Source organism: Zeugodacus cucurbitae, chromosome 2 (genome assembly GCF_028554725.1).
Source record: "Zeugodacus cucurbitae isolate PBARC_wt_2022May chromosome 2, idZeuCucr1.2, whole genome shotgun sequence".
In the NCBI taxonomy this organism is placed as follows: domain Eukaryota; kingdom Metazoa; phylum Arthropoda; class Insecta; order Diptera; family Tephritidae; genus Zeugodacus; species Zeugodacus cucurbitae.
Window position 1 is genome coordinate 48,479,647 of NC_071667.1, and position 27,861 is coordinate 48,507,507.

Sequence of the window (27,861 nt, forward strand, 5' to 3'; positions counted from 1 at the left end):
TTGTTGTTAATCTGGTAACACTATTTTTTGGCAAATAAATGCAAACTATAAATGACAACCGTGGGGGAGATCGTAAAATATAACTTCAAATTTATTTTGGAATGACAACTTTTGCACTAAATCGCCGGTATTTTAATTGCACATTTTCGCATTACTTACTACAAAATTTATGCACATCTTCGTGAAAGGATTGAAAATAGCTAAAGGTGCTATATTTAATTTCACGGAACGAATTACTATAACTGTGCTGCGTACTGCCACAACAGTAACAAAACCAGCGGGGGAAACTTTAGTATAGTATCCCCCGATTTCAGGGTTAAAATGGGTATGGTTGGAAAGAGGACGATCTCCAGATTACGAATATATATAATAGTTGCCGCAGGAGACTTATAGTTTTCGAGATATTCGCATTCAAAGTTGAAAATTTCACAAATTTTATGTGGCGATATTTCGATTATTAGTTAACTTTTAATTTATATAATGCGCTTATTACACACTAACACTTCACTAAATTGTTTCCACATACTTATTTTATATCAATTGGTTTAATATTTGCTTTAAATAAGCATTTTAATTTTTAAACAATTTTGTTTATATGCACAATAACCAGGTTGACAGATATCATGTGTTGCCATAACCAAACAAATGAAAATAAAAATAATAATCTTTCGCGTATTGCTTTTTTCTGTAATTGCGGCCTTCGGCCGCGCTTTTGGAAAATAACTCTGGTCCACCCAATATCATGGTTTTTCAAGAAACAGGAATAAATGTACTATAAATCATGTAATTTTTTTATTAACTTTTATTCGTTTGTAAAATATGTAGATTTGGCAACACTTGATATCTGTCAACATGGTTATTGTGCATATAAACAAAATTGTTTAAAAATTAAAATGCTTATTTAAAGCAAATATTAAACCAATTGATATAAAATAAGTATGTGGAAACAATTTAGTGAAGTGTTAGTGTATAATAAGCGCATTATATAAATTAAAAGTTATGTAATAATCGAAATATCGCCACATAAAATTTGTGAAATTTTCAACTTTAAATGCGAATATCTCGAAAACTATAAGTCTCCTGCGGCAACTATTATATATATTCGTAATCTGGAGATCGTCCTCTTTCCAACCATACCCATTTTAACTCTGAAATCGGGGGATACTATACTAAAGCCGACCCAACCAGCGTGTCATCGGAAAAAAGCAGCAGCCAAAATGGTGAGATATATTAATCCAGTAATTTTAATATAAAACATGCATATGTATATAAATATTATAAAACAAATATTCATACTGCAATTATCTGCAAAATTATGATGCCTGCCAAGAGTAGTGTGAATACAGTTCATATATATGTATTTATTTGCAAAAATCTAAAAATAGAATACCACATCAGTATATGCTTTTGATTTACCGATTTGAATGCAAGAAAGTACCCAACACAGAGAACCTGTTGGAACTACAATATACATTCGAATGTTTTAAATTACAGTTAATTCCCTATGGTCTTAAAAGTTATCTACTTATAGATATGTAGCTAGATTAAAAGCGTTTTTATAGACTGAAGAAATGGCAGATATTGATTTCAGATAGTAAAGTAGAATAAAACCAAATCTCGAAGTGAATTGACATCTTATCGGCTACTTTTGGGGATACGTCACGTTGTGCTAATGTTTATACAATTCTACAATATTTGCTGATAAGTATTAACATGGGGTGATAAGACTGACGAATTATAATAATACGTGCATATGATCACTGCATTACTGTGAATACAATTTAATTTGAATTTAAAAGTTTTATAACCTATTTGATTTTGCCAAAGATTCATTATTAATGGTATTGTTTTTTTAATCGAACTATAGTTCTTGCTTTATTAGATATTTAAATCCCATTAATAGTAATTAAAACAATTTCACTATTGCTTCATTGTATTGGGTCAGTTTCACTGTACTGTCTTATCTGCATTCAACAAACAAATACTCATATGGTTCTCATAACTTGCGTTCATGCTACTGATAAGCGATAATTTATTGTTTATAAATTTTTCTACATTACCTTTTATTGTTTTTTATATGCCAAATACGATCACGCTCTCTTTGTAAAATTTTATAATTGAACTGTGGCAGTTGCGTTCGTCAGCTGCACTAATAAGGTGCAGATTTTCGTATTGCAATTAATGTTAATTAATTTTGATTGAACTAAATTAAACAGTATTTCAAAAAGAAAAAATATTTTTAACATAGAAAATGCAACAAAAGGAAGTTGCCAGTGGAGAATGGCGAATTGATTCCCATGTAAGTTTGATTCACATAGGCCGACATACATATATATACGCCGATGTTCTGACAATATCTACGGTACATATATAATATATTATATGTATATATGGGCTGATGCATATCCGTACTAGTTTTTACAATAATATCCAATTTAAAAAATATATTAAAATACATACATATATAATGTGGGCGTTAACTGTTTTTGTAAATAATACGCTGAATCTGCGAAAAGCAATGCAAAGTACTTACAAAACATACTATTTGCTTTGTTTGCTTTCAAATCTAGCACGTATCAACGTGCCTATAGTAAATATCTCTATGCACATATCATATTTGAAAACAAAGAACATATTGCATAACTCGTGATGGAATGTCATTTCATTTGGAAAATATAATTTTTCAGATTTAAAGGATCAAAATTACAAATAAATATATTGGAAGTCTTTGACATTCCAGACTATAAATAAAGATTGTAAGATTTATATACTTATGATCTATGTATATATAATATTATCTGAATGCAGGATCTACGAAGTTCAATGGTTTGTCACAATTAGAATAAATCTGCTTAAATATTTTCAATCGCGATAGCTTGATATTATTTATTTTGTTATTTCTGCGAATAAATATGCTAATTGCAATATCTACTTATATACATATTTGTTTCAGATGGCTGCTGACATTAAATTCAACAATTCGTTAACACCTTGCGATCCTTACTACAAGCCCGTTCTCATAATTGGTCAATTGCGACACTTAAATTTGCTAAAATTTTCAAATGTTTCGTGTAAATTAGATGCGCGCGTCGATGAGAATACTTTCAAGAATGCCATTTCGTGTTTACATCCTTCGCCTACGGATAAGTGTTCATTGTATTTGGATTGTGCCACTGTAGCAGCTGTGCCGCTCAAATGCTCACGTCATAATACACCGTCGCGTTCGCACGCCATTACTCGTCTGGTTAGAACTCATATTATGCATGCCAACGAAGAGAATGTTGTTATTGTATGTGATCGTGCTGATCTTTTTGCGAGTGCCTGCGCTGTAGCACGCGCTTTTCCATTGTATTCCCGAAAAACTTGTGGTGGGCAAAGTAAATCTGAAAATTATTCCCAAGATGAGGTTATGGACAACGATGAAAGCTATGACAGTGTCAGGCCCATTATAAATGTCGAATTCATTATCATCGAGAAGGATGGACAAGTTTGTGAAGCGTCATTGGAGTCAACGGATATTTTATGCATTGAAGAGGCGGCGCGCGCCATACGTTTAGCGGCACGTATCGTAGATATGCCCTGTAATGAGATGAACGTTAGTCATTTTGTGAAAGAAGCTGAAATCATTGCGAAAGAATTATGTATAAAGCCTACTGTTATACGTGGTGAAGAGTTGCGTGAACGAGGATTTGGTGGAATTTATGGTGTTGGCAAGGCAGCCGCTGTACCACCGGCATTGGTTGTACTTTCTTATGAGCCAAAAGGCGCTCATGATACTATTGCTTTGGTGGGCAAGGGTATTGTTTATGATACTGGCGGCTTAAGCATCAAAGGCAAGACAGCTATGCCGGGCATGAAGCGTGATTGTGGCGGTGCTGCGGCTATTTTGGGTGCCTTTTATGCGGCCATAAAGTGTGGCTTCAAAGAAAATTTACATGCAGTCTTATGTTTGGCGGAGAATGCGGTGGGCCCGAACGCAACTCGGTAAATTATTTAATTATATAATAATTATTTTAAATAATATTGACTATCAATGATGTTTCTTTCATGATGCACAGTCCTGATGATGTGCACACTTTGTATTCTGGCCGTACTGTTGAAATTAACAACACTGATGCTGAGGGCCGCCTCGTATTGGCTGATGGTGTTAGTTACGCTCACAAAGATCTAAAAGCAAATATTATTCTCGATATGGCTACTTTAACTGGTGCTCAGGTGAGTACACCCCATTGTAAATCATGATTTATAAATGTACAGCTTAAAAGGATGTAGTTATGGATGGCCTGTGTCTGCAAAGGCGAATTACAGAGAAATAATAGGTCGACCGTTCACACACTTATCGGGTATACATTACAGGAGTAGAACAAGCGCTGCCATGTCGCAACTGTATTTCCTGACTTAAAACTGTATTATGAACTTCAATATTGATGAAATCATGCAGGAAGTTAAATTTTTTAATAACCCCTTTATATATCTAGTATGTATATCATTATACAATACATTACATATATTTTTCATTAATCAAATGCGATTTTATAAATTTCGCAGACTCCTTAAGGCCATGAAAATAATCACCATATTGATAAACGTAACAAATTGTTAAACATTCATAGCAATTGCAAAAAAAATCTTCAAATCTTTCCCTCCTTCCACTACATCATTAACACTGTTACATCACTACTGTACCTACATATATATATATATATATATATATATATATATATGTATGTGAATAAATCCCTACTAAATTTTCATTTTCCAGAGTCCTATTTGGTTAACATATGTTAGCGGTTTTATCCCATTTTCCACAAATACTTCTTGTATAAGATTCCTTAAGATTCTTTCATTTTGCAATATGTAAAGCAAACATCAATGAAAACATCGAAACAATACTAAAAAATAATGCCTTCAAGGAGTGAAATTATCGAAATACTACTATAACTTTACTCTTGCTGTTGACTGTAATGTATACATGCTGTCCAGTTGAGAGGCATTACCCGGTTACATAGTGATATCCGTTATTATAATGGACTTTATGCCGAATATTGGTCCATGTGTGAATTATTTTAATAAAATTGCACAGAAATATCTTATCAAGCATACTTTAGTTTGACATGGACATTAATATTGTTATCAGTCCAGACATTCCAATAGTCCAAATATACGCAATATAGTGACTTTCGACTTTTTGGTTAATTTTATACCGTTTATATAGGTCAATGTACTACATATATATTAATTAATTTTAGGTGTCATTTTTTGCTTTAAATATGAATTGGCAATTTATGAAAATTTCAACCCATTCGACTTTTGCCATTTTTGACTTTTTCTTCATACATAAATATTAAATTTCGTTCCTTTGGTAGCGTTTATTTTGCAGTGCAAACTATCTCTATCGGTATTAAAATGAATGGCTGTTATTGTTGTTATAGCGATTATCCAGACCCAGGTTGAAATAGTAAGCCTAAATTTTGTTGTCATCGAGGTCATCTAACGGGCCAGGAAACGAGATGTTTCGACGGGTCGGTCCATAGGGAAAATAATGTTAGTTGAGTAGGGTTTGTGGGGTATTGAAAGATAAAGTTAATATAATGCGAGTTGTATCCAGGACATATATTCGATATGTCGGGGTCTATTTTGGATAAATAGGAGTTTAACCTATTACAATACCCAGACTGAAGTTTCGCGACGATAAATCTTGTTTTACAAGACAACTCGTCGTCTCAAATAGACAGTGGGAGGGAGTCAATTGCTCCACTGTTGAGGGTGTTTAAGTCACGTCTGAAGTCAAGTCGGCATATTGTTCGATTTAATCGACATACTGTAGGAGTGACCTCTTGGTGCACATGGGAGGAGATTCTGCTTCCAGTGAAAGCATCCTTATTATGTAAGTAGTAGTGTAAGTAGTCTTCAGGAGACATCAAAAGCCATCCTGTGATTGTCTGTAAATATTTTTAAAAATAAAAACTTAACTCATTTGTCTGCGCTCAATCCATTTTGAGCTTTCACAAGTTCTCCTTGGTCACATTTAACCTTTTTATTATTTTCGCCGCTATTGGATACTCGTCTTAAAACCTTGCTCTATGATAGTCCTTGGGCAGATAAGAATCCGGGTCCGTTCCGGTTACATATGATCGACTGTCATGAGATCGGTTCTGTTTGCGAGGCATGGTGTATTAGTCGGATAACATCAGTTCATTTCGGGGAATCCCTCGTTGCTTGTATACTAGTAAGGCTTCAATTCGCGCCTATTTTTTAGAAAATTTCATTTCCTTAGTACTTCGATAGTTTTGAAAATTTAAATATTTATCTTTTGCATATCAGAATATAAAATTATTCGAGTTATGGTAATAGAGTGAGATTCATTTTAACCAATTTATTGACTTACATACATTACTTATATACCATATATTTCCCCTTGTGTTGAAACAGTTAAACGAAAAATTTATTATATTTTCTGAATTAGTTGATTAGACATAAATACTTAATTTCATTTTCGTTGAAAAGTTAAGACACTTACAATTTCATTAATTGTTCCTTTCTCTGCTCGCAACTAAATGCATTTGCCTTCCTTTTGATAAGTGGAACCAACCGGTTGTATAATTCCTGTTTCCTCTTCATTCATGTTTTCCTTTCGACGTTCGTTGGTTTTGCATTCACCGACATTTATTTTATTTGCCCACTTTTATGTTTTTTGTTTTGCACTTTCAATTTGTCTTAATTCAATTTGAATGTTAGAGTTGCATGCAACAAACGTAACAAAGTACATTGATGTTCGTTGCCATAGGAAAAACTCACTTCACTTTCACACATATCCTTTAGTGCATAGCTAATAATATGCGACGCAACAGAGAGAGTGAGTTGTTTGAGTCATATCAGTTTAGTGGCACTGCGTGTGGAATTAAATCTACACTAGACATACAGTTATTTTGTAGGTTTGTTTGAATATATCATCATGACGCCTTCTATTTATTATATATGCGACTTTATATTATAGTGATATGGTCTGTTTTATGATCATATATTATTTTAAAAACTTATTCTGAAAGTGGTATTTCTAATAATTAAGTTTCGAATTTGTGGAAGGGAATATCGGGGTATTCGATCTCTCTGCCTACATGTTGCATAAGCAACATTATACAGATGAGATTAAGTCCATATTGGTCAAATTGCTGTGGCTTGCGTATACTACCTATCCTTTATTTATTCCCTCTTTCCACCTTTTCATCATTGCGGGACCCGTCCTTTATTATAAATATAAGGATCTACTACGAAGCGAAAGTCTGGTTCTATCGCCTTGATGAGCTCATTTCCTGTTATTAATCTGTGTCAAGGTACCCAAATTAAGTGTATGGCAGACTTTTGAGTCCTTTCACGTCCTTTCAGCACGTTCAGTGCTTTTTACTGTTGTGTTGGCTTGAATGACACAACTTAACTATCCGCCCTCGCTATAATGATACTTGATTCCATATCATCATATCAGTGTATTCTTCGAATTCCGAAGTTTGCCTCCAAAATCGAATTATTTGAATTCGATATTCGAAAAAACACTTTTTAAAACAATTTTGAACTACAGGATATAGCTACTAAAAATTTCAAAATCTATATATAATCAAAATTTGATGCTTAATTCAATGGTATATAAAGCTTTTTCGTATCCAGTATTTTTCGATTTAAAATTATTTTATATTTTTCGAAGATCTGTGACATAGCATCTGCCATGTAAGCTTCACCGAAAAGTTTTTGAATTAAGAGAAAAATTTAGATTTTATATTTTTTTAGTAATTAATAATAATTATTGTGAAAAGTCCTTTTTTCGAACTTCGAATCTAAATAGAGTGGAACTTCTCTAACTCTAATCACCATAATCCACAAAAAAAAACTTAAAGTTAAATTTAAAATTTAAAATGTTTCAAAAAGCTGTAAAATATATTGGTCTACAACTTTGCTTCCGCCGTTTTCCAATAGATGTCTCTAGGGTCAAGCATTGGTCGATTAAAACGATTTTTTTTATATCGATCTTGGATATTTGTGTCAACATTAACCCAACAACATATTTGTAGAGATCTGTTTTCATCCCAAACTTATTCTTAACTGAAAATGTCACTTTTTGAGCTGAATTCTCGACATTTGAGGTAAATTTTGCTTTTCTTTTTTAATTCCAAGAAAAGTGCGTGTGAGGCTCATCGACATTTGTAACCATTTTTATACAAAAAAAACTTAAATTAAAAAAAAAAACGGGGGAAGCAAAGTTGTAGACCTAATAGATTTACCCACAGTTTTAGTTATTTACTTCGCAAAAAGTTTTATTTAAATTTTTGGTAATTTGTTTGTTGCACCTTGCTATTGTTTGGCTTTGAGGCTAACTTCAAAAATCGGAGAATAAAAATGTTTTACTTATGACTCAATCTCCTGAAAAAAAGAAATTTAGTTAATACCCGATTTTGTTGTATAGTGTATAGACAATGCTAAAATAAATAAAGTAATTATAGTTGTCAAATACATGCTAGCTATTTACATGAATTTAATTAGTTCATTATAATAAATTATTCGCATTAATTTCTTATGCGCTTATTAAATGCAAATACGTATATTTTTCATTGCAGGGCATAGCAACGGGCAAATTGCACGGAGCCATACTCACCAACACCGAAGAATGGGAAACAAAAGCTTTGGAAGCTGGTCGCAGATCTGGTGATTTATTAGCGCCAATAATTTACTTACCGGAATTCCATTTTTCGGAATTTGCGTCAGCTATAGCCGATATGAAGAATTCTGTTGCGGTAAGTAAGAAAAAGCACTACAAGCCATTCGCATGGACGAGCGTGCATTCATGTGCACATACAGGGTGATGTACATAGTGACATCTCATATTATTAAACCAGTTACCAAGAACTCGTCGACGTACCAGATATTCTATCGAAGACATCTTAAACTATTATTAAAATAATAATTGGTGCTACCATTCCGACATCTGACTTTCCCTGAGGATACATTGATTTTTTCACAACTAGAATGCGAGAATCGATCTATTTAACGTTGCGGTAGTTTTGCTGGATACGTAGACTAGTAACGTAGTCACTGAGACGAAAATTAAATTGTAGCGAGAAAATTCTTAAAGACTTTCTGAAAATATAACCGTTGGAAGTGCGGAAAATTCTTACTTTGGTGTAAGTGCCGTTGATCTCAATGAATAAATTAACTGAAAACAACACTGCTCGAACCACCCTATAGCCCGAAGGGTAACATATCTGTACAAGGCATCTAGTAAATCTAACTTTTGATTGAACGTTATTTCGTTGTTCGACTATAAAATCTGGGTTGCTCTTTTTTAGTGCACAGTCTCTAGTAGTTTTTGAAATGCATGTAAAAGTCAACTTTTTACTCCCATCTATCATAATTTTGACAGTTAATTACAAGTTGCCGGTTGAACAAGTTGTCATACAGAAATGCATTTATTTATTCACATATACATACTTACACATACATACATATGTATTTATGTATGTACACATATGGATGCTATGGCAGCGACAATCTACTTACATTTTGGCAAGTGACTCTGTAAAGTCAAAGTTGAAATAGTCATTTCCGTTTTCGATTTTATTTTCCTCTGTATTTATGACTCCTCGTTACTATTACGTGACCTTTGGCTTACGAATAGTTTGTGGTGGAGTAAATCGGAATACATACAATGAAACTCATGTTGCCAAATGTACTCGCATTATAATACACTGATAAGCACTCCAAATATGGCGCTTGAAGATCTGTCAAAAGTGTTTCGGTTGTTATTTTCAATTCCATTGATTGGTTGGAATATGATTGATTTGTGGGAATAATAAAGCGTTATCGCGTCTTTGAGCAATTTTTAATCATTTACAACATACACATATATATAAACAGGTCGTATGTAGTTTAGTCAAAGTGACTCGAGTCTTATCGTGATTACAGTTTATTTATTGTGCGCTTTTAACCAAGTTTGGGTTTTTAATCCTTCTTGTTAGATTTGATTGATTGCAGCATAGATTTTTATCATGTATCCAAGGCAAAGCTATTCCATATAAAATATGTTATTTCATTAGAGAGCAATTTTCCAAAACATGTTGGTGTATTACTTAGTATGGAGTATGTGATTAATAATAACAGTATTGAGTATTTTACTTCAAAAACCAATTTATTTAATATAATAAAACAAAGATATGGATCCAACCAATTGCTGGCATTTCTCGAGAGGAACGGCTTTGCATGCCTTCTTCACCACACTCCATAACTGCTTCGTATTTGGATCCTCTTTCCCTATAGCTTCCTTAATCTCTACCCAAAGATTCTCACCTGGATTAAGGACAGATGATTGAGCCGACCAGCCCATAACCTCAAATCCATTTAAAGTAACCCCAGGTGTTTAATTATTTAAATATAACGGACCTGCACCGTAGTAAGAGAAGTACCCCAATACGTTGATTTTAGCACATCGGTATTTTACAGTCCGGGAAACAAATCTGTGATGAAATGAAGTTTTCAACATACAGTTGGTGTCCTCGGGAACAAAATGTAACAATTTTCGTTTCGGACTACAATATCTTACGCCATTTTCCGACTGGCCAATGAAGGTGCGCATTTTGAACTCTGGCCTGCACATGTCGCAGTTCTAGTAACGGTACTTTTCTTGGGCTTCTGTCGAAAAATGGTAGCAGTATTTAACTCTTTTTCTTATTGTGGACGCAATAATACTAAGATTTAATTAGTCTTGAGTTTTTTTTTTGGTATAAATTCACTTTTCTCGGGATAAACCCACAACTGTCCTCAGCTGAAGCCCCATTTTGTCGCCTTGTTTCAGGATTTGGTTTCTTTTTTTTGCATTCTCATGCGTTTTGACTGAACACTTGTAAGATTTTCCTTCCGCCAACTCTTTTTTAATTACACTTCGTTCTTCTTTAGTTTTTAGTTTGCTACGCCCCATTTTCGCAAAAGAAATATGTTTTCAAATTTAATGAGTTATGTATTTACTAAAGAACCATTGTATCAATTAACTAAAATTTAAATTTTCGCATTTCAATCAATTTATTTAAAACAATATGACTATTTCGCTTGTACTGCTATTTTAAATCACAGCAAAAAACAACTAGGTTGCATAAAACATAACGGTTTACCATATATGTGATGACTGTATGAAAAATTAATTCAAATGCAGATTCCCAATATTTGGGTCTACGTTATTGCATAAATGCAAATGGCTAGAAGTTTTTAAGTGTAAACATTTCATAAACCACTGCTATTATTTCGAACCCAGGTGTATATTTGAATATATGCGATATAACTGAAAGGACGAAGCTGCTTATATTTTGTGGAATGCTATAAAGTATGTTTATGTCGGGCGAAATGTGATTTTCATTAACTTTTGATGTATTACTCCCAATAAATGGGATTATAAAAATAATTCTGCTCTACATATTAATGAGTTTGTAAAAGTCTACTAATATAAACTATATACAAATTATTTACATATATTGTATACTTCGGCTGCATATTTGCTATGTAGAACCCTTTGTTTTACGGAAAGCGGTTAAGGGCATTTATTGTAAATAAAGAGAGTGTAAAATTCGGCGAAGCGAATAGTGCAACCTCCGACGTAATGCCGTATTGAGTGTGTTGTTGTTGCCATTGCAATAAATCTATTCTTCAACTAACCGCCCATTCAGTCAGCAGTGCAGGAACCAATCCAAAACAACCCAGTCGTCCAGTATAAGCAGAAAGTGCCAATAGTGACTCCATCGAGATGTGGCTGAATTTATTACTTCACATTCCTTTGTGTAATACTTTTATAGTTTTTGTTTGTTCGACTCCGACTGCAATCCGACACTATTTAGATTTCATTTTCATATAGCGTGCTTTGCTGCACCAAACACACCTCCTGCACTAGCATTTATTTAAGCATTTTTTGCTGGTATAATACTTTTAAACGCACTATGTACGTTGGGTTTTCCAGTTCATTTTTTAAAATAAACGCATTCTTCTTTCACTTCCCCCCATTTTGCACTTCCTCTTGGCATTGCTGATATTTTCCTTTCGTTATGCGGTGCGCTTGTGTTAGGTTTGTAATTTTTAAAATCGCACCGGATAATGTCATAAATCAACAATTGTTTAGCTAGTTGCAGCGGTGGCGATATCAGCGGCATCAGTGGAGCAACAAGCGTCAATACAGCGGAATACAAACCGCAATTCGGGCGAATATTTTACAATAATTATTTATTTGTGCTTTTCGCACAGACTTCTTAACCATGGGGCGCTTTCATAAAATACATACACCGCCGTTTATTTGTACGTCGGTTATTTTTTATTGTTCAAATATTGGAAATTGCTCTCTGGTGTACCAACCAATTTTTACTGCACAACTAACTAGTTCGTCTACTCACACATAACCTTTACTTTGTGTGGAAAGGAGGAAGCCACGAACATCATATGGTTATTTTTGTTCATGCCTTGCACTTTTTGTGATATTGTTTTTATATTTTTTATTAAGCCTCGCTTTTATGCTCCCCAAAGGCTGTGTTTGTGAATTTTTTGTTGTCTTTTAAATTTGAAAGCAATAATTATTAGTTTGTTTTTAAAAACTTTACAAGAAAAATTGTGTAAATAAATTCGAGATTCGTTATTAAACTGACTTGTGAACCGACTAGAATCAATCTGAAAGTCAGAAGTCTTTATATTAAGTTTATGAGGGAATAGTATTCTCCGATTTGTTACATTTTGAGGGTAATTTCTGGCTCAATGGCTGCGTCAATAAGCAAAATATGCGTTATTAGTCAGACAGCAATCCACACGTACTCCATGAGTCATCATTGCATCCCGAAAAAATTACGATTTGGTGCGGTTGGTCCGTACTTCTTCCGTGATGATCAAGACCGTCACGTTACTGTGAATGGGAAGCGCTACCGCTCAAAGATAACCGAATGCTTTTTGCCCGAATTGGATGATATGGTCGTGGACAAAAAGGGTCCAACAGGACGGCGACACAAGCCACACAACGAATGTCATAATCGATTCATTGAAAACCAAGTTTGGTAAACGTGTTATCTCACGATATTGCTCAGTCAATTGGCCGCCTCGGTCGTGCGATTTGACGCCGTTAGACTATTTTTTGTGTGGCTAGGTCAAGTCTATGTGATTGCAGCAGTATCGGCGATTTATCGATTAACCACAATTTGTGGGCGCTAAAACTTTCGAGGGACAGATTGGGTTGTAGATTAAGGTGATATCTCTCACGAAAGGTGGCGTACAAAATTAATTCAGACGTGAAGGTGATATCTCTCACGAAAGGTGGCGTACAAAATTAATACAGACGTTAGAAGCTAGGGAACTCTTCGCCTTTCGTAAGGTCAATTTACCTTTACCTACATATTCAGGTAAAGGAGTTGTCATTTGGTGTCATCAATGATGTGCTAAAGCTATTATTATTAGCCTTGTTAAATATTTCTTTTAAAAAGTACCGTTGTTACATAGATCCTCCGGTGCTGAAGGAGATAACTTCATAAAAAGACAATTCTTCATATGCACTTACACAACCCTAAAATGGCGCATTTGTTAAAGGGGTGTGTAGATGCTACATTTCCGCGATGTTCGCTCCGCCATTGAAAACTCTGCGCGTGCCGTATCGCTGCGAGACTCCAGCAGCTTCGACAGTCGAATCTCAAACAATCTGATATGATTACTTCACACATCCACGAACATTTTTTGTCTGTGGTTTCGATTTTATTTGTTTCTGTTTGAACTTAGTGCAAAAGTGCTATTAGTTGCTTGCCAAGAGCGAAGAACGCGTTATATAAATATATTTGTTTTATTTTTATTTTTATTACATAGTGCCAATGTTAAAAATGCGCAACGCCATAAAAGCGCTAACTAAATGTAAGAAAACAAGGCGCTCGCATATTGCACACAAACTACATAATAACCTTGAAAACTTTTTATATGCAAAAGTTTATCGTAGGAAAATTGAATCGAAGGAGAGAAAAAAGCACCGAACGCATATTAAAGGCAAATAAGCCTTCACTACATGTCTGCCTTGCTTGCTTGCTTGGCGAAAGCGGAAAAGTTAAAGAACCCAAAAAGCAAGCATACATCAAGGCGTGTAAACAATATTGAAAAGTTTAATCGCTGACAACACGTCAAAGTTGCGTTTGCTGCTTGAAACTGTTTGTTGCTCGCAAATGTTCGGCTTTGCGGTTTGTCTATACTTTTCTTTTTTTTTTTTTTGTATCCTTATGCGACTTTCGAAATTTTATTTTGTTTTGCTGCTTTTGGCAGTCGAGCAAAGCCTTCCACACAGTTTAGCATGCGGGAAACAGCTGGGCTGTTGTCTGTGAAATCTGGTTGTTATGATGTGCTTGTGATACGATTTGAATATTGTTTCATTGATACAAATGCCGTGTTACATCGATGAGTGGCTTATAAAACTTTTAAACAACTTGAAGAGTTTGACTTTCTGCTGTTTCGCACAGTGTGTTGTTTTGCAAGAAGTAATTTTTATGAATGTTATTAAATATTATAATAGCGTTTTTAGACAGAAGCTGATTGGTATATTAACCGGCCTATGCTCAATTAAAACGCTTATTGAGATCGATTTACTATACCAAATAAAATCTACATTTATTTTTAATTGAATTTTAATCGACTTGGAAAATCAAATGCAACCCTGCGACAAAGGCGTACGATATACATACGTTATTTGTCTGCGATTGGCTGATGAAACTTACCAACTTCTTATGAAAAGCAAAAACAAAAATGTAACACAGCTGTTCGGTTGTCGAGTACATGGTATAAAAGGCAAATAATGTATCAATTAATTTGGCTGTCTAAAAACGCTATTACATTTTAAGTCTTAAATTGAATAATTAATGATAGCGATTTTTATTCGTCTTCTTTTTCCACTTCAATGTGTTCTCCAAATGCCTATGGCTCTTTCAAATATATACCTGTCTGTTTCTATATCTATTCTGCTTCTCTAAGCGCTATATTTGCTTGGAAATATCCTTTCTGAGTGGAATAATCTTGTGCTCAAAACAAGCATTCATGTACAATTTTTGAATATTCTTCCGGTTTTGATCGCAAATCTGAGTAATTTAATATTTACCATGCAATCGTAATTGACATAACGCCACAGCGGGTGTTTATAATACGAAATGTGTAACGTGGCTTTATCGTGGCTTTTATGGGCCCCTCATTGCATTCTAAGTTAGCGACTTTCACACCGAATCATTGTTTTACCTCATGATATTTTTAAAATGAGTGTATATTTCTTTATTTGTTGTACTTTGAATTTCCCTTTAATGCATTTTATATTTCATATTTTTTTATTATCTCAAATATTTTATAAATTACACATAAAGTTATTAGAATTTACAACAGAATGTTTCTCTGAATCGAAGGAACGGCTTTTTCATATTCCCAGAACATTCCTACCATATGTCATTCGCACCGGATTTTCTTCAACAATCATGGTCTTTAAAGTGATTAGTTAAAATGTTGCCGCCTAAAGGTATGATCTTTTTAATAGAACATACTGAACAGTACATTAGAGATATATATTCAAACAGTCGTTTGTGAAATTGTTATCTACAAATTCCGAAAACTCAGCGGTTGCTGTCTCATCTCCCATGATGTGTCCAAAAAAAAAACTCTTGCCGTGGACAGCATAACTAATTATTGGTTCATCTAAAAACGATAAACCAAAAATATTTCTATAGTACATGGATAAATCTAGTTAATGAACAAAGGAAAAAATAATATATTAAAATTTGAATTTTTGACAGTTTTAACGAAAAAACTCACTTTTTTGCTGACATTTTTACCATATATTGGCTTAACAAAAATAATTCTAATAAAAAAACTCGTCGTTTTTTAACTAGATAATGTTTTTTCAAATTGTGTGCAAAATTTGGTTATATCTCTTAGAATATTACTCGAATTGATTTGATTCGGCAAATATTTTAGACATATTGAACTATTTAATACGATATTTAATATATTTTTTTCATTTTGAAGTTTTGAAACTAGCTCCGTATGGGACGTTCTAGAACAACTGTAACCAGATAGCTTATAGATTATTTCTATATAAGATGTATACAGTGTAATAAATTGCCGCACCCACGCTTTAAACACAGCTCTAACAAAAAACTAAATAGTTCAAATGTCAAAGCCATATGTACATAACTGAACTCTTCATAAATAAACTAAGCATTTAATTTTAAAATTTCACCGAATTCAATTGAATAATAATAGACGTGACCGCATCAAAACAATTCCAACAAAAACATAGTACAAATGCATGTAAAAGTACATGCTGCATAGGGATATTTTGTAACATTATCTTTGTAATGCCAAAGTGTGCTTGTCTCTATGGTTTTGTATACATATCTGTCTACAATCTAGCAAATAAATACTAATTGAAAATGCATGCAACCCCTCCAATTACGCGCACTGATTGATTTGCCACGCACATTCATGTACACTCTGCCCACTTAAATAACGGTTTTATTGCCTGGTTGCCATTGCGATATGTCAAATGAATGTCAATTATATTGACAATAGCCACTTTTGCTTTTGACATTTGATTTCTGTCAAAGCCATCACCCGTCCAACACACACACACTCAAACTCCTGTGTGTGTGATTGCATTCTTCGCTCATTTCGTGTCAAATCAAGTTAACAAAAGCGACGCTGGTACTAAATGCTTTAGTGTTTAGTTTGCATTGTCTGTGGCTGACGCACGAGTATCGAGGACGCTTGCATTGAGAGCAAATAGTTTTCATTTGCTTTTTGTTATGACAAAACTTCATGCAAATATTTTCCGTTGTCGTCCTTTTTGGATGTGATTATCCCATATCAAATGCAGTGTTCCATTGCAATTGTTTTGTTATTTTTGCATGTTTTATGTATTGCAGTATTAAATTTTTGGATTCTTGGATAATTCAATAATAAATCATTTATAATTTAACTGTTAGAATGTTTGACCAATTTTTTTTATATTTTTTATTCAACCTAAATCGTATACTTCTTCTTCAAGCAAGTCTTAAATAGGTTTATGGAAGATTATTGTTTCTGTCCAGATCTTAGGAGCGCCACTCATTCCTCCTGTTTGCTTTTTGGCGCCAACTGGAAACACCAACTGAATCCAGCTCACTTTCCACTTGGTCTTTCCATCGGAGTGGAGGTCGTCCTCTTCCTCTGCTTCCTCCAGCGGGTACTGCATATTTGTATGAGGACATCAACCAGCTGGGCAGAGGCACCTTCCTAATTGAGGGTCCGGACATTCTAGGTGTTTTAACTCACTAATGAAAAACTGCAGAAGCCCAAAAATATATTATGTTAAAGATGGTATAGAAGCGGTGCACTCAGTTAGACTAAATGAAAATTTAGTTTGAAAATGGGCGAAATCGGCTTACAACCATACTTAATTCCCACATGCTAAAATTATGAATTACATCTGAATCGTTTACTTTATAATGTATAAATTAAGCAGTAGTAAAGAAATCGTAACAGAACTTTTCACCAATACTCCATTTATAGTGTGTCATCGCACGTCTATCGTCGAAATAGGCTTCAAGGCACGAATAGTTGTTTTCCTTATAATATTGGGGCGAAATAGTCAAAATAGGATTAATACTACCTCTAGTCCTCATTTATCTGATATAAAATAGTTGAAATCTGTTAAGGGATTATCCCTTTTACACAAGCCATATTATTTGTTAGCTCAATAAAGGTAAATAAATTGAGAGAGTATACTTAATTGTTTTTTTTATTTTTTTTCAGGATCGTAACAACGCTCAACCGTCTTGTGCTGGTCTGTTTGTTGGTGCTCATCTTGGTTTCGATTATCCAGGTGTTTGGATGCATGTAGATATGGCTACTCCAGTTTCGACGGTATGTATGACAAATTAATATAGAACAGCGACTATTACTTTAAAAGTGGATTTGGTTTGAGTTTCCTATAGTGAAACATACTAATTGATCAGTTTGAATATATTATAACTCATGCTATCGCATTTCGTACCAACAAGTTTTTACGAATCATGGGTTACTAAGGGGGTCATCATAAGTGATCGGATCGAATCAAATCATGGAACGATGTATTATCAATCAAAAATTCATAAAATTTCGAGGTTTTTATATAAAAAACTAAAAAAGACAAATTTCGCAATTTTTTTTTCAAATATCTACCAAAAGTCCAATTTTTGATATATTTACTTGATCGTGGTGTGTTCCATGCATTTAATCTTACAGATTAAAACGCCGCTAATTTTTTTTTCCGATAAGCCAATCAGCCGGAATTATGGAGGAAGTGCGAGCCCATTTTATGAGGCGGGGGTGTGCAGAACGCTGTAACTCATGTTCTACACAATATTTTTGGCTTAAAATGTATACATATACTGTTGAAATATACATATGTTAATAAATTATAATAAACATAAAGTTCTATCAATTTACTGGTCGTAGCAAAATTAAAAAAAAAATCACCAAAAAACAGGAGGGGGTGGGGGGATTTAAGTAATAAATATTTATTTATATTATTAAAAAATAAGCTTAAATTTGAATTTCAATGTCGGTTTTCAATTTTCAAAGTGTTAATTGAAAGGCGGCATAAAATAATTGTTTAACAGTAGCTTATAAAAGTCATCTTATTACGTTTTTGAACATTATCCGCTTTTTATACTTGCTAATACAAACTTATTTTTTTAATTTTATGCTAACATTCCGTTATTTTTTCGTTGCAGGGCGAACGTGCCACTGGCTATGGCGTAGCATTGCTACTAACGCTCTTCGGAAACTACACAAAATGCAGTTTGCTGCAATCGATTGCACCCAACGATGCGGAACCGCCAACGAAGCGCGTTTGTCGTGATTAGGCAGCAACAACAATGATATAATCCCAGTATGACTTATCCCCAAAATATGTAATACATCATCAGGCGTAGCATGGCAGCGTATAACGAAGAGAAGTCTGTCCAGCTTTGCTTGGGGATGCGACAAGAGCAGTATGAATTATGGGGGTGAGGGAGAACAAAAAACGCCAGTAAAGTTTCCTTCACGCTTAGCGTTATTTCACTTTATTTTTCGGTTTATTAATATTTTGTATTCTTTTTGTGATTCTGTCTAACCAATGTGTACACTTTTGTAGCGCGTTTTCAATTTCAATTGTAAACGATATTATCCGCAAATTCTACTTACTCTTCTTTATTTGGTATTATGAAGTAAAAGGAAGAAAATGATATAAAAATAAAATAAAAATGAAATATTTATGCTTTATTCAATTCTGCTGCGTCAAATAGCTTTTTCACTTGACTGCTCACTGATGCGCCATTGCAATTACGTTGAACAGCCGGTAAACACAAAAAATGGAAATATGATATAAATACGGCATTATTTTCAAGCTTTTATCTTTCACAATCTACTGCCGTTATGCTATGAAAGCATTACTTCGGTGGTTACCTTGCTTTCATGCAATTATGTGTTGGCGATTTTGATCTCAACTAAGAGTCTTGCACGGCAGTATGTCGACTAGTAATTTGAAGTTTTTAGCTTAGGAAGCGCTTAAAGGAGAAATTGCAATAATTTATCTTCACCAAAAGTATAGCATTATGTACATATTTTCTTCTCCGTGGAAGACAAGTAGCTGTCAGTGGTAATAGTTTCTTTTATATTGTTTGAACACAAATTGATTGTGTCGTCCCTTTTCCCTGCTTACGAGTACACGATGTCTTCGTTTTCAATTTAATGACTTCGGTTGGAATGTAAATGTAAAGTCAACATAATTTGTGTTGCCTGAATGTCCAACAACAACTACAATCATAACAATAAATGATGAAAGATTTACACAAAGCGGGTTGATATAAAATACAAGAAATCTCAGAAGTCGTTTAGTCATTTGGTGGTTAAGCAAATACCCACAAAATATGTGTTTATGCACACAATTTTCACGAAATCTTGCAAAACCACAAAAGATCTTGTATCTTCCTTTTTTTAGATACTTGACATTTTATAGCAGACTTTGCGGCGTTCAAGCATGCAAGTTGCTTTACTGACCATGTGAGCAGAATCAATTGTTGTTCTTTATTTATACATATCAGTGGGTATCAACCGTGCAACCACAACTTAAAATGTCATGGATGCTCGGCATTTATAGGCATCCACTCAAAATTTCAAAATTGTCCAACAAAGTGTTGAGATCCAATAAAATTAAGTTTCTACTACTCATGTACACATACAAATGTCTATATGAGTAAATGTAAAAGAATTGAAGAAAAAATGATTTCCACGCAGTTGAGCGTACAAGATAACGAACGAGCAAAGCAATTGACGAACAAAAGAAAGGTCACACAAACTCGCAGTAACTGTACTATGATTGTCTTTTGCCATCGCACAAAAAGCAAACAGTCAGTCAACTAGCCAGCTGGTGTCGATGCTATCAGTAGAGAAACATACCCATGCATACATATTTGGTATTCGCTCTTTGGAGCGCCTGTGAGGGAAGGACTCAGTTTGTGCAAACAAGGACGTTGTAGGATACCATTAAAGGTTATTACAGCATATGTGGACATACGAAGATATGTGAGTATGTGCGTATGCAATATCTGTTGAAGATGTGACCTAAGAAGGAATTTTTTTATGCTTTCTTCAAAATTTTAACAAAAAAATAGTTTCAAAAAAGTAGTTAGTAACTGAAAATAAAAATAATTCAAGAATTCATATAAGATTAGGCACCCAAGCTAGGTGCTTTGGAAGACTTGCTGCTCTTGATAGAACCCGCACTTAAATGTACTAGGGAGGCCAGATAAGTTGCTAGCCTACAAAAGAAAAAAGAAAAATCTGGAAAAAAGTGGTTACGTCCTTAGGCCCAAAATCAATCACAAAAATCATATTTTAACAAAATGTAGGCGAATTGTCTATAAAATTACCAAAATTTTAAATTTTAAAATAAAAACTATATCTGGAAATCTAACTGGACTTTCTTTAAATAGAATCAAAGACGTGAGCACATGTTAATTTTCAAAGTGCAGCGAATACTTCACAACTAAAGGGAGAATTTCCAAGTGGTCTCATGAATATTGCGTCCCCGAATGCTACAGTTTGAAAATGGGTGAAATAGGTTTACAACCCCTACACTACAATTTTGAAGTCCATCTGATACAAATAATGCATTTACAGTGTGATATCGCCAGTGTACATACATATATCTCTAAAGCTTCAATTATGCATACTTGACTCAGAACAGCTTCGAAAAATTTGACTAGGAAAACTGCAGTTTACTTCACACAACGCCTAGGAGGCTTTAACTTCAGCTCTATGGTTTGTCGGTAGAGTTGTCAGAAGTGCAGATTTATCTTCAAAATTATGTTTTTGAAATTAAAATATCACCAAAATTTAAGATTTTAAAACTATTATGTTTCTTAAAATTTCATATATAATTAAAATCTTCACTATCAAGAAATATGACAGCACTTGAAGATTTTTTGTTTGAAAGAATACTTTGTTCAGAATAGTACAAAAGGAATGCATTATTTAACAAAATTCTAAAATATACTTGCTCTGATAACCATGTAAGTTTTTTCCCCACATCCAGACTAGCTCCTTTAAGATGCTGCAGTTTTTGTAAATTTAGAATTGTTAGAAGATATAAAAATTGGAGCCAGCCAAGCACATAAATGATAGGTGAATAAAGCTTTTATTCAAATTGTTTTTGAGAATTTAGAATCAGTTTAATATTACATAAATTCGATAAATAAGTTTTTTTCTGAGCGGATCGCCACGAATTCTTGCAGAGATTTGCAATAGTTATGCTTCTGCAACAAAAATTACCCTCATATCGTACCTGTTTCATAACTTTTGGTTTGTTTATTGCAGTTCAAATGTCAAAGTAACTTAGAACTTTAAATTCAGCTGTCTTCCAAGTTGAATCATGCGTTCGGTAATCAAGTATGTTTATGCAAAGGCTATGAAGATATTCTTTATGTGACAGTTCTCACGTGTGTGGCCAAGTCAAGTGTGCATAATTTGAGCTTTATTCTGTAACCTGATAAACGACAATCGATTTTGAATTTTTGGAACAGTGAAAATTGAGAATTATATGGTTAAATTGTTTAGTTTATTAGTTCAGACACAAATTTTGAGTTGACTTTTTTGGGGTTGTGGGAACTGCTGAGTTAAATATTTTTTAACCAACGTTTGTTTTCAATTAGAAAACTTTTTATACTCTCGCAACAAATGTTGCTAAAGAGAGTATTATAGTTTTGTTCACATAACGGCTGTTTGTAACACCCAAAACTAAACGAGTTAGATATAGGGTTATGTATACCAAAGTGATCAGGGTGACGAGTAGATTTGAAATCCGGATGTCTGTCCGTCCGTCCGTCTGTCTAAAACACTAAATTTCACATAAGAAATGGCAGATGGAAGCTGCACTCAGATTTTTTTACAAAATGGAAAATCGGCGTAGCGTCGCCCACAATGATATGTTGTGAAAATAGGTCAAATCGCTTCACAACCACGCCTACTTCCTATATACCAGAACTTTGAAGATAATCTGAATCGTTTACTTTACAATATATAAAGTAAGTACCAGTGAAGATATCGGTGCAGAACTTTGCACAAATACTATGTTAATAGTGTGGCAGACCCATTCTAAAAATCGCCGAAATTGGACCATAGGTTTTAAGGCCCCATATATCGAACACGAGGACCTCGGTGCTTCTAACCTAATATTATGGTTTCCAACTTTCAATGGACTTTATACAATATATATGACGAATATGTGGGTCAAATTGTGTATTATATAATATAAATAAATTTAAGTATATAAATTGCGAGAGTATAAAATGTTCGGTTTCACCCGAACTTAGCCCTTCCTTACTTGTTTCTCGTTATATTCACTTTCACCTATTCTTAGTGTATTCCAAGGAAATACTTCAAACATTTATTTATTAGCGGATATGTCCTATATTGAAGACTGGTGATTTGATTAACACCAAATGTGATTTCAATACTTAAACTTAACAGCTAGCACAAATTAAACATTACGGAATTCAGAAATATTATTCTTTAAATGCTTTACATTATGAAGAGTTCCAACAACATATTAATAATTTATTTTGGTTCTACTTCTTTTTGTTTTATTGCAGTTGTCTTTTTTATTTTAATTTAGTGTAACAAATTTGTTAACAAACACACCTGATGCGTCGTTCTCTTCTGCTTTTCGAAGTAAGAACAATTCGTTCCTTCGTTCATTTAAAATTTACTAATTACTCACGAGACTTTTGTGCTGCGATACTTTATTTGGGGATTCACTCTGAATCGACCACTAGGATCAATAGTTTAACCAGAATCAGGAGCAAATGTTCCTCAACAGCAAACAAAAATAGAAAACCTCAGTCTAATGTACAGACAATGTTTAAATGATAATTTAAGTTGGTTTGTATTCAAAACCGTACTTTTAGTTTCATATTTCAGTTTTTACAATATTAGAAATCTCTTTATATACACGACTCCGTTTGTTATACCCATGTAGTCGTACAATCGTAAATGTTCCATCCCTTCATGTTCAAATAAGCGTACACTCACACACACCCCAGAGGACTCATTCACTCATACTGTTTATTTTCATTTGTTGTTCATTTGTTTATATTTGTTTTGGTATTTATATTTTGTGATTTTTGCTCTTACGAAAATATTGCCCTTTTTCATCTTAGCCAATTTTCAACATTCAGCTATGGTTTTTGGTCGAATAGCTACGCTTCCTTGGTTGCCCACTTTGATGCCATTATTTTGCGTAGTGAATAAAAGATATACGAATTCATGGTAACACATCCAAATGTACACGCATCCATGCACCATTGTTGACATTGTGAGGGTATACATATATATGTATGTATTATATGTAATGTATATGCATTGCAATTTTTACAACGATACGAAATTGTCATCCATTCGCTCAATTTGCAATTTCCATGTAACGCTGGTGTGTGCCATCCTTCGCATGGCCTTTAACGTTTTTGTTCCCAACGCTTGAATTTGCAAGGGTAATTTGACGACTTTTTCAAGGTTTCGATTGCTTATTTCGTGGTTTTTCTTAGATGCTTGGTCAAGCTATTTCAGAGACAAATAAAGGGATGTTAATAGTTTTGACCAGATTCCGAACGGTTGATAGATCATATGAACCTTTTGTATGTTTTTAGTTGCAGACTGGATAACTGCTGACTGGATATCCTCTAGTATCCACAAAGAACTTTTGAAATCATGCTCGAAAATTACTTAAACATTACTGCCTAAGTCATGAGTTATGAGTTTGGAAGATATTTACGCTTGGTTACACCAACTAAAGGGTTTTTATATAAAACAAAAACGGTTTGGGATATCAATAAAATTCATTATTCTTGTGAAAGTACATTCGATGCCATTATGTATGAGGCGCGATTTTTTTTGCATGGCCACCACCGGCACTCTTGCAGAAGCCCAAACGCTGAATCCAATTTCCGACGGATTTCAAACATAAATCGGCTTACACTGCTTGCAATTTTATGTTCGATATTCGTACGAAGCTCATCAATCGTGACTGGTTTGTTGACATAGACCATAAACTTGACGTAGCCTCACAGGAAATAGTATAGTGTAACGACGTCAAATCGCACGACCGAGGTGGCCAATTGACTGGGCCATTTCGTGAGATAACACATCCACTCAATATCGGTTTCAATGAATTGATCATGACATTCGCTGTGTGGCTTGTGGAGGTGTCCTATTGGAACCATATATTCCATCCAACCATCCATATCATCCGCGGTAGCGATTCCCATTCACAGTAACGTCACGGAAGAAGTACGGTCCAATTACGCCGCCGGCCCATAAACTGCACGAAACCGTATTTTATTGCGGGATGCAATGGTGACTCATGTACGTGCAGATTCCTGCCTGACCAATAACGCATTCAGTCAGAAATGAGCGAATAATAATTGGACGTAGCGGTTGAGGCCACTGACTCCGAATTTCAGTAGTAAACTTTGAAAAATTGACTCGTTGTTGGATCGCAACATGATAAAATAAATCCATTCATTGGCATATCGAATTTTGCTTAGAGATTTAATCACAGGTTTTTAAAAATAAAAAATGATTCGATGGACAACATGCATGTGGTATAACAATCGAGATCTCTGCACCACTTTCATGTTTTTTCTACGGTTTCTGTTTTTTTGGAACAAATTTGTATACTCTTTTTTCGGTTACCAAACTCATCTTTGGTTTGTTGTATGCAGTAGGAATATGATGTGGGTCAAAAGCAATGATTACACTGTATATAAGAGAATGCAAGAATGGGGCGTACAAGCAAGGCGAGGTCGAACTACGTGCCGTTGTTGAGTGCCTTCGCACTGTGTACCCACGACTGACGCTGTGTACATAGCGCGTTGGTGTTGGTGTGCATCCCAATCTTTATGGCACTCAATAAATGGAAATATTTATGGCTGGTTAAGCAAATTTCGTTTATAACAACATGTGGTACACAGTCACAGACGCGGGCGGGGCGCGGGCGCGGGCGCGGGCGTGCGCAACGGACGCATACGCTGCCAGGCTTTTGGGCGGCAGAGAACAGCAAATTGCGACTTTGATAACTTGCAGGATATTGAAATAGAATAAAATGGAATTTTTAAATGGGCGAAATTTGTGGTGGGTAACAGTAACAAAGAGCGAAGCAAAAGAGAAAATAATAATAAATAAATAAAAATAAAACAAAAATGGTCGAAAAACGCCGGCGGAAAATAATAATGGCGCAAAAAACCCTTGTACCATTTATGACTGTTCAAGCTAGTGGTGCTTGTGCTGTTCGTTTCGTCCACTGCTGGGACGGATGGATGCGAAGGGGGTAAATGCTTAATCTCTGTGTAGCCATTTGATTGCCGACTTTTATTTGCAAACTTGGTAAAATCAATGTTTGTACTTTCGAAAGTTATTCCCACACTTTGGTGCACTATTTAGTTTTCTGCCCATCAAACCAATGTTTTATTAAACTTTTTTGCTGACTGAAAACTCGCAGCTCCGCTCGAGAGTATATATGTATGTAGCCTGCTTCTCTTCTGTGTGTGGTCATTTTCACGCCGTTATGTGTTTTTTTGAGTTAAGTGTGTTTATGACTTTAACGACATTGTGAAATTGCTGTTGATTTGACATTTATTTATATGTGCTTTCGTTTCTTCTGACCGTAAAAAAGAAATTGATAATATCTCTTTTATTACTTTTTATTGCCTTTGTTAAACCAAATCTATGTTTTCATGAATTTTAAAATCTCTTTTGAACGGCAGAATCTCTCTGCTGAGCAATGGTAAGTGTATCGAATATTATTTGTGGCAGTCAATCGGTTGGAATTACGGGTATACATTTTTGAACTTAGAATAATATTAAACAAGTTTGCGTTGTTTGTAGTGTACACCGTATGCCACTTCGATAGAATTTTTCCTGAGACCCAGTTGGGATATTATTTTACGTCACCGATATTTTATATTGAGAATAGTTGTTTGTCTGCCCTAAAGAGGACGTGACTGACTGCTCCTACAATATTTTCCATGCCACAACTGAAGGGGACCTTTCCGTGCAGCATGCTTGTCTTTGTGACTTTCTCTGATACTTATCCGTTATTTATAGGATATATTCGTTCTATTAATGTTCTTCATTCCAGCTTCAGTCGTAGTCAAGTTACGAGTTCTCTCTTTCGTTGCAGAAATTGCTGCCAAATTCTATTTGTTTTGAGATGTCAATATTATATATGCCTTAGCTTTCTGAAAAGATCTTTGTCGCATATGTTCCCCCTTTTTACGAACTCCATAAAGACCCGTTTTTTATTCGTATTGCGGTATTTCGGTATTGGATGATCACTCTTGGTGTCTAACTTCAGTTCTCTTGTGTAGGTTTTTATTATTAACCTTTGCCGATGTTTCGAACGAAAAAAAGTGAAGTATTCGTATTTATGTTGCAATAATTAATAATTATAATAAGCAAGTAGTGGTAGTAAGATTCTAAGCGGGCTTTCGTAATGATTGATGACTACTTACAACAAGTTAACTGAAGGTACGAATATCAGTAAATGACGTTTTTTCAGGTTTAACTGAATGCAATCTATACAATATGTCTAGCACCAGAAATAAGTAGTAAGATTCAGCCAAGAGAGACATTTATTTGTCCGATTTTAACCGATATTTATTAATTTATATAAAGTGTAAGAAAACAATATCCCTTTCATTTATCAAAATATTTCGCATATTGACCTATTCTGGACGATGTGTTCCAGTGATATCGCGCCAACTTTTCGCAACTTTGTTCATAATACTCTAGCAGATTAAACTCCTATTTATCCATTTTGAACCCGACATATCAACCATTTCATGTCGGGTTCATTTAAAATCTCTTTACCTATGGTCCAACCCTGGGGCTCACGTCATCATCTGGGTAACTACCGTATAATTTTCGGGGTTAAGTTTAACGTTTCTGCAGAAAATTTGTTAGAAAAATATATTAGTAGTTTATATCTTTCACTTTGGTGCGCTTATGATGTTATTAAATGTTTCGGAAGGCTTTTTCCAAAGGGGCGAATTCAGCTAAGATATATTAGTCAATTCGATTGTCTGAAGATTCGTCAATGTCAATGTCACGTCAGCCCTGCTTGAAATTAGTCTTCGACAGAACAATGTTTGCAATTTTTGCCCCCGATAGGGTTCAAATGTATAATACTGCAATTTGTTTCCTTCGATTTTTAAAGAATTCGTATTTTTTTGAAATTTGAACTTATATTTCATTGAACTTTATCCTGGTTATTAAATTCCAACCAACACA

The 27,861-nt window shown here is 34.4% G+C and overlaps 1 protein-coding gene across 3 annotated transcripts; it reads left to right on the plus strand.

Annotated features, from left to right (window-relative positions):
- Window positions 1–42: 42 nt before the first annotated feature.
- On the plus strand, window positions 43–19,304 carry Npepl1_0 (probable aminopeptidase NPEPL1). 3 transcript variants are annotated; one of them, XM_011193520.3, is made up of 7 exons: window positions 43–272; window positions 1,183–1,220; window positions 2,954–3,984; window positions 4,059–4,215; window positions 8,607–8,783; window positions 17,806–17,916; window positions 18,768–19,304. In XM_011193520.3, the coding sequence occupies exons 1-7, from the start codon at window positions 170–172 to the stop codon at window positions 18,897–18,899; spliced, it is 1,749 nt and encodes a 582-aa protein (XP_011191822.1). In that variant the 5' UTR covers window positions 43–169; the 3' UTR covers window positions 18,900–19,304. The 3 variants fall into 3 exon arrangements, with proteins under 3 accessions (XP_011191822.1, XP_011191823.1, XP_054082053.1); XM_011193521.3 differs by lacking the exons at window positions 43–272; window positions 1,183–1,220 and adding an exon at window positions 2,122–2,299; XM_054226078.1 differs by lacking the exons at window positions 43–272; window positions 1,183–1,220 and adding an exon at window positions 2,788–2,826.
- Window positions 19,305–27,861: the final 8,557 nt, after the last annotated feature.

Bases quoted from the DNA above. Each gene is read 5' to 3' on its own strand.
- Npepl1_0 (XM_011193520.3), top strand. From the start codon at position 170: ATGCACATCTTCGTGAAAGGATTGAAAATAGCTAAAGGTGCTATATTT. The intron at 1,221-2,953 runs GTGAGATATATT...TATTTGTTTCAG, and splicing joins AAAAAGCAGCAGCCAAAATG to ATGGCTGCTGACATTAAATT. The intron at 4,216-8,606 runs GTGAGTACACCC...TTTTCATTGCAG, and splicing joins CTACTTTAACTGGTGCTCAG to GGCATAGCAACGGGCAAATT.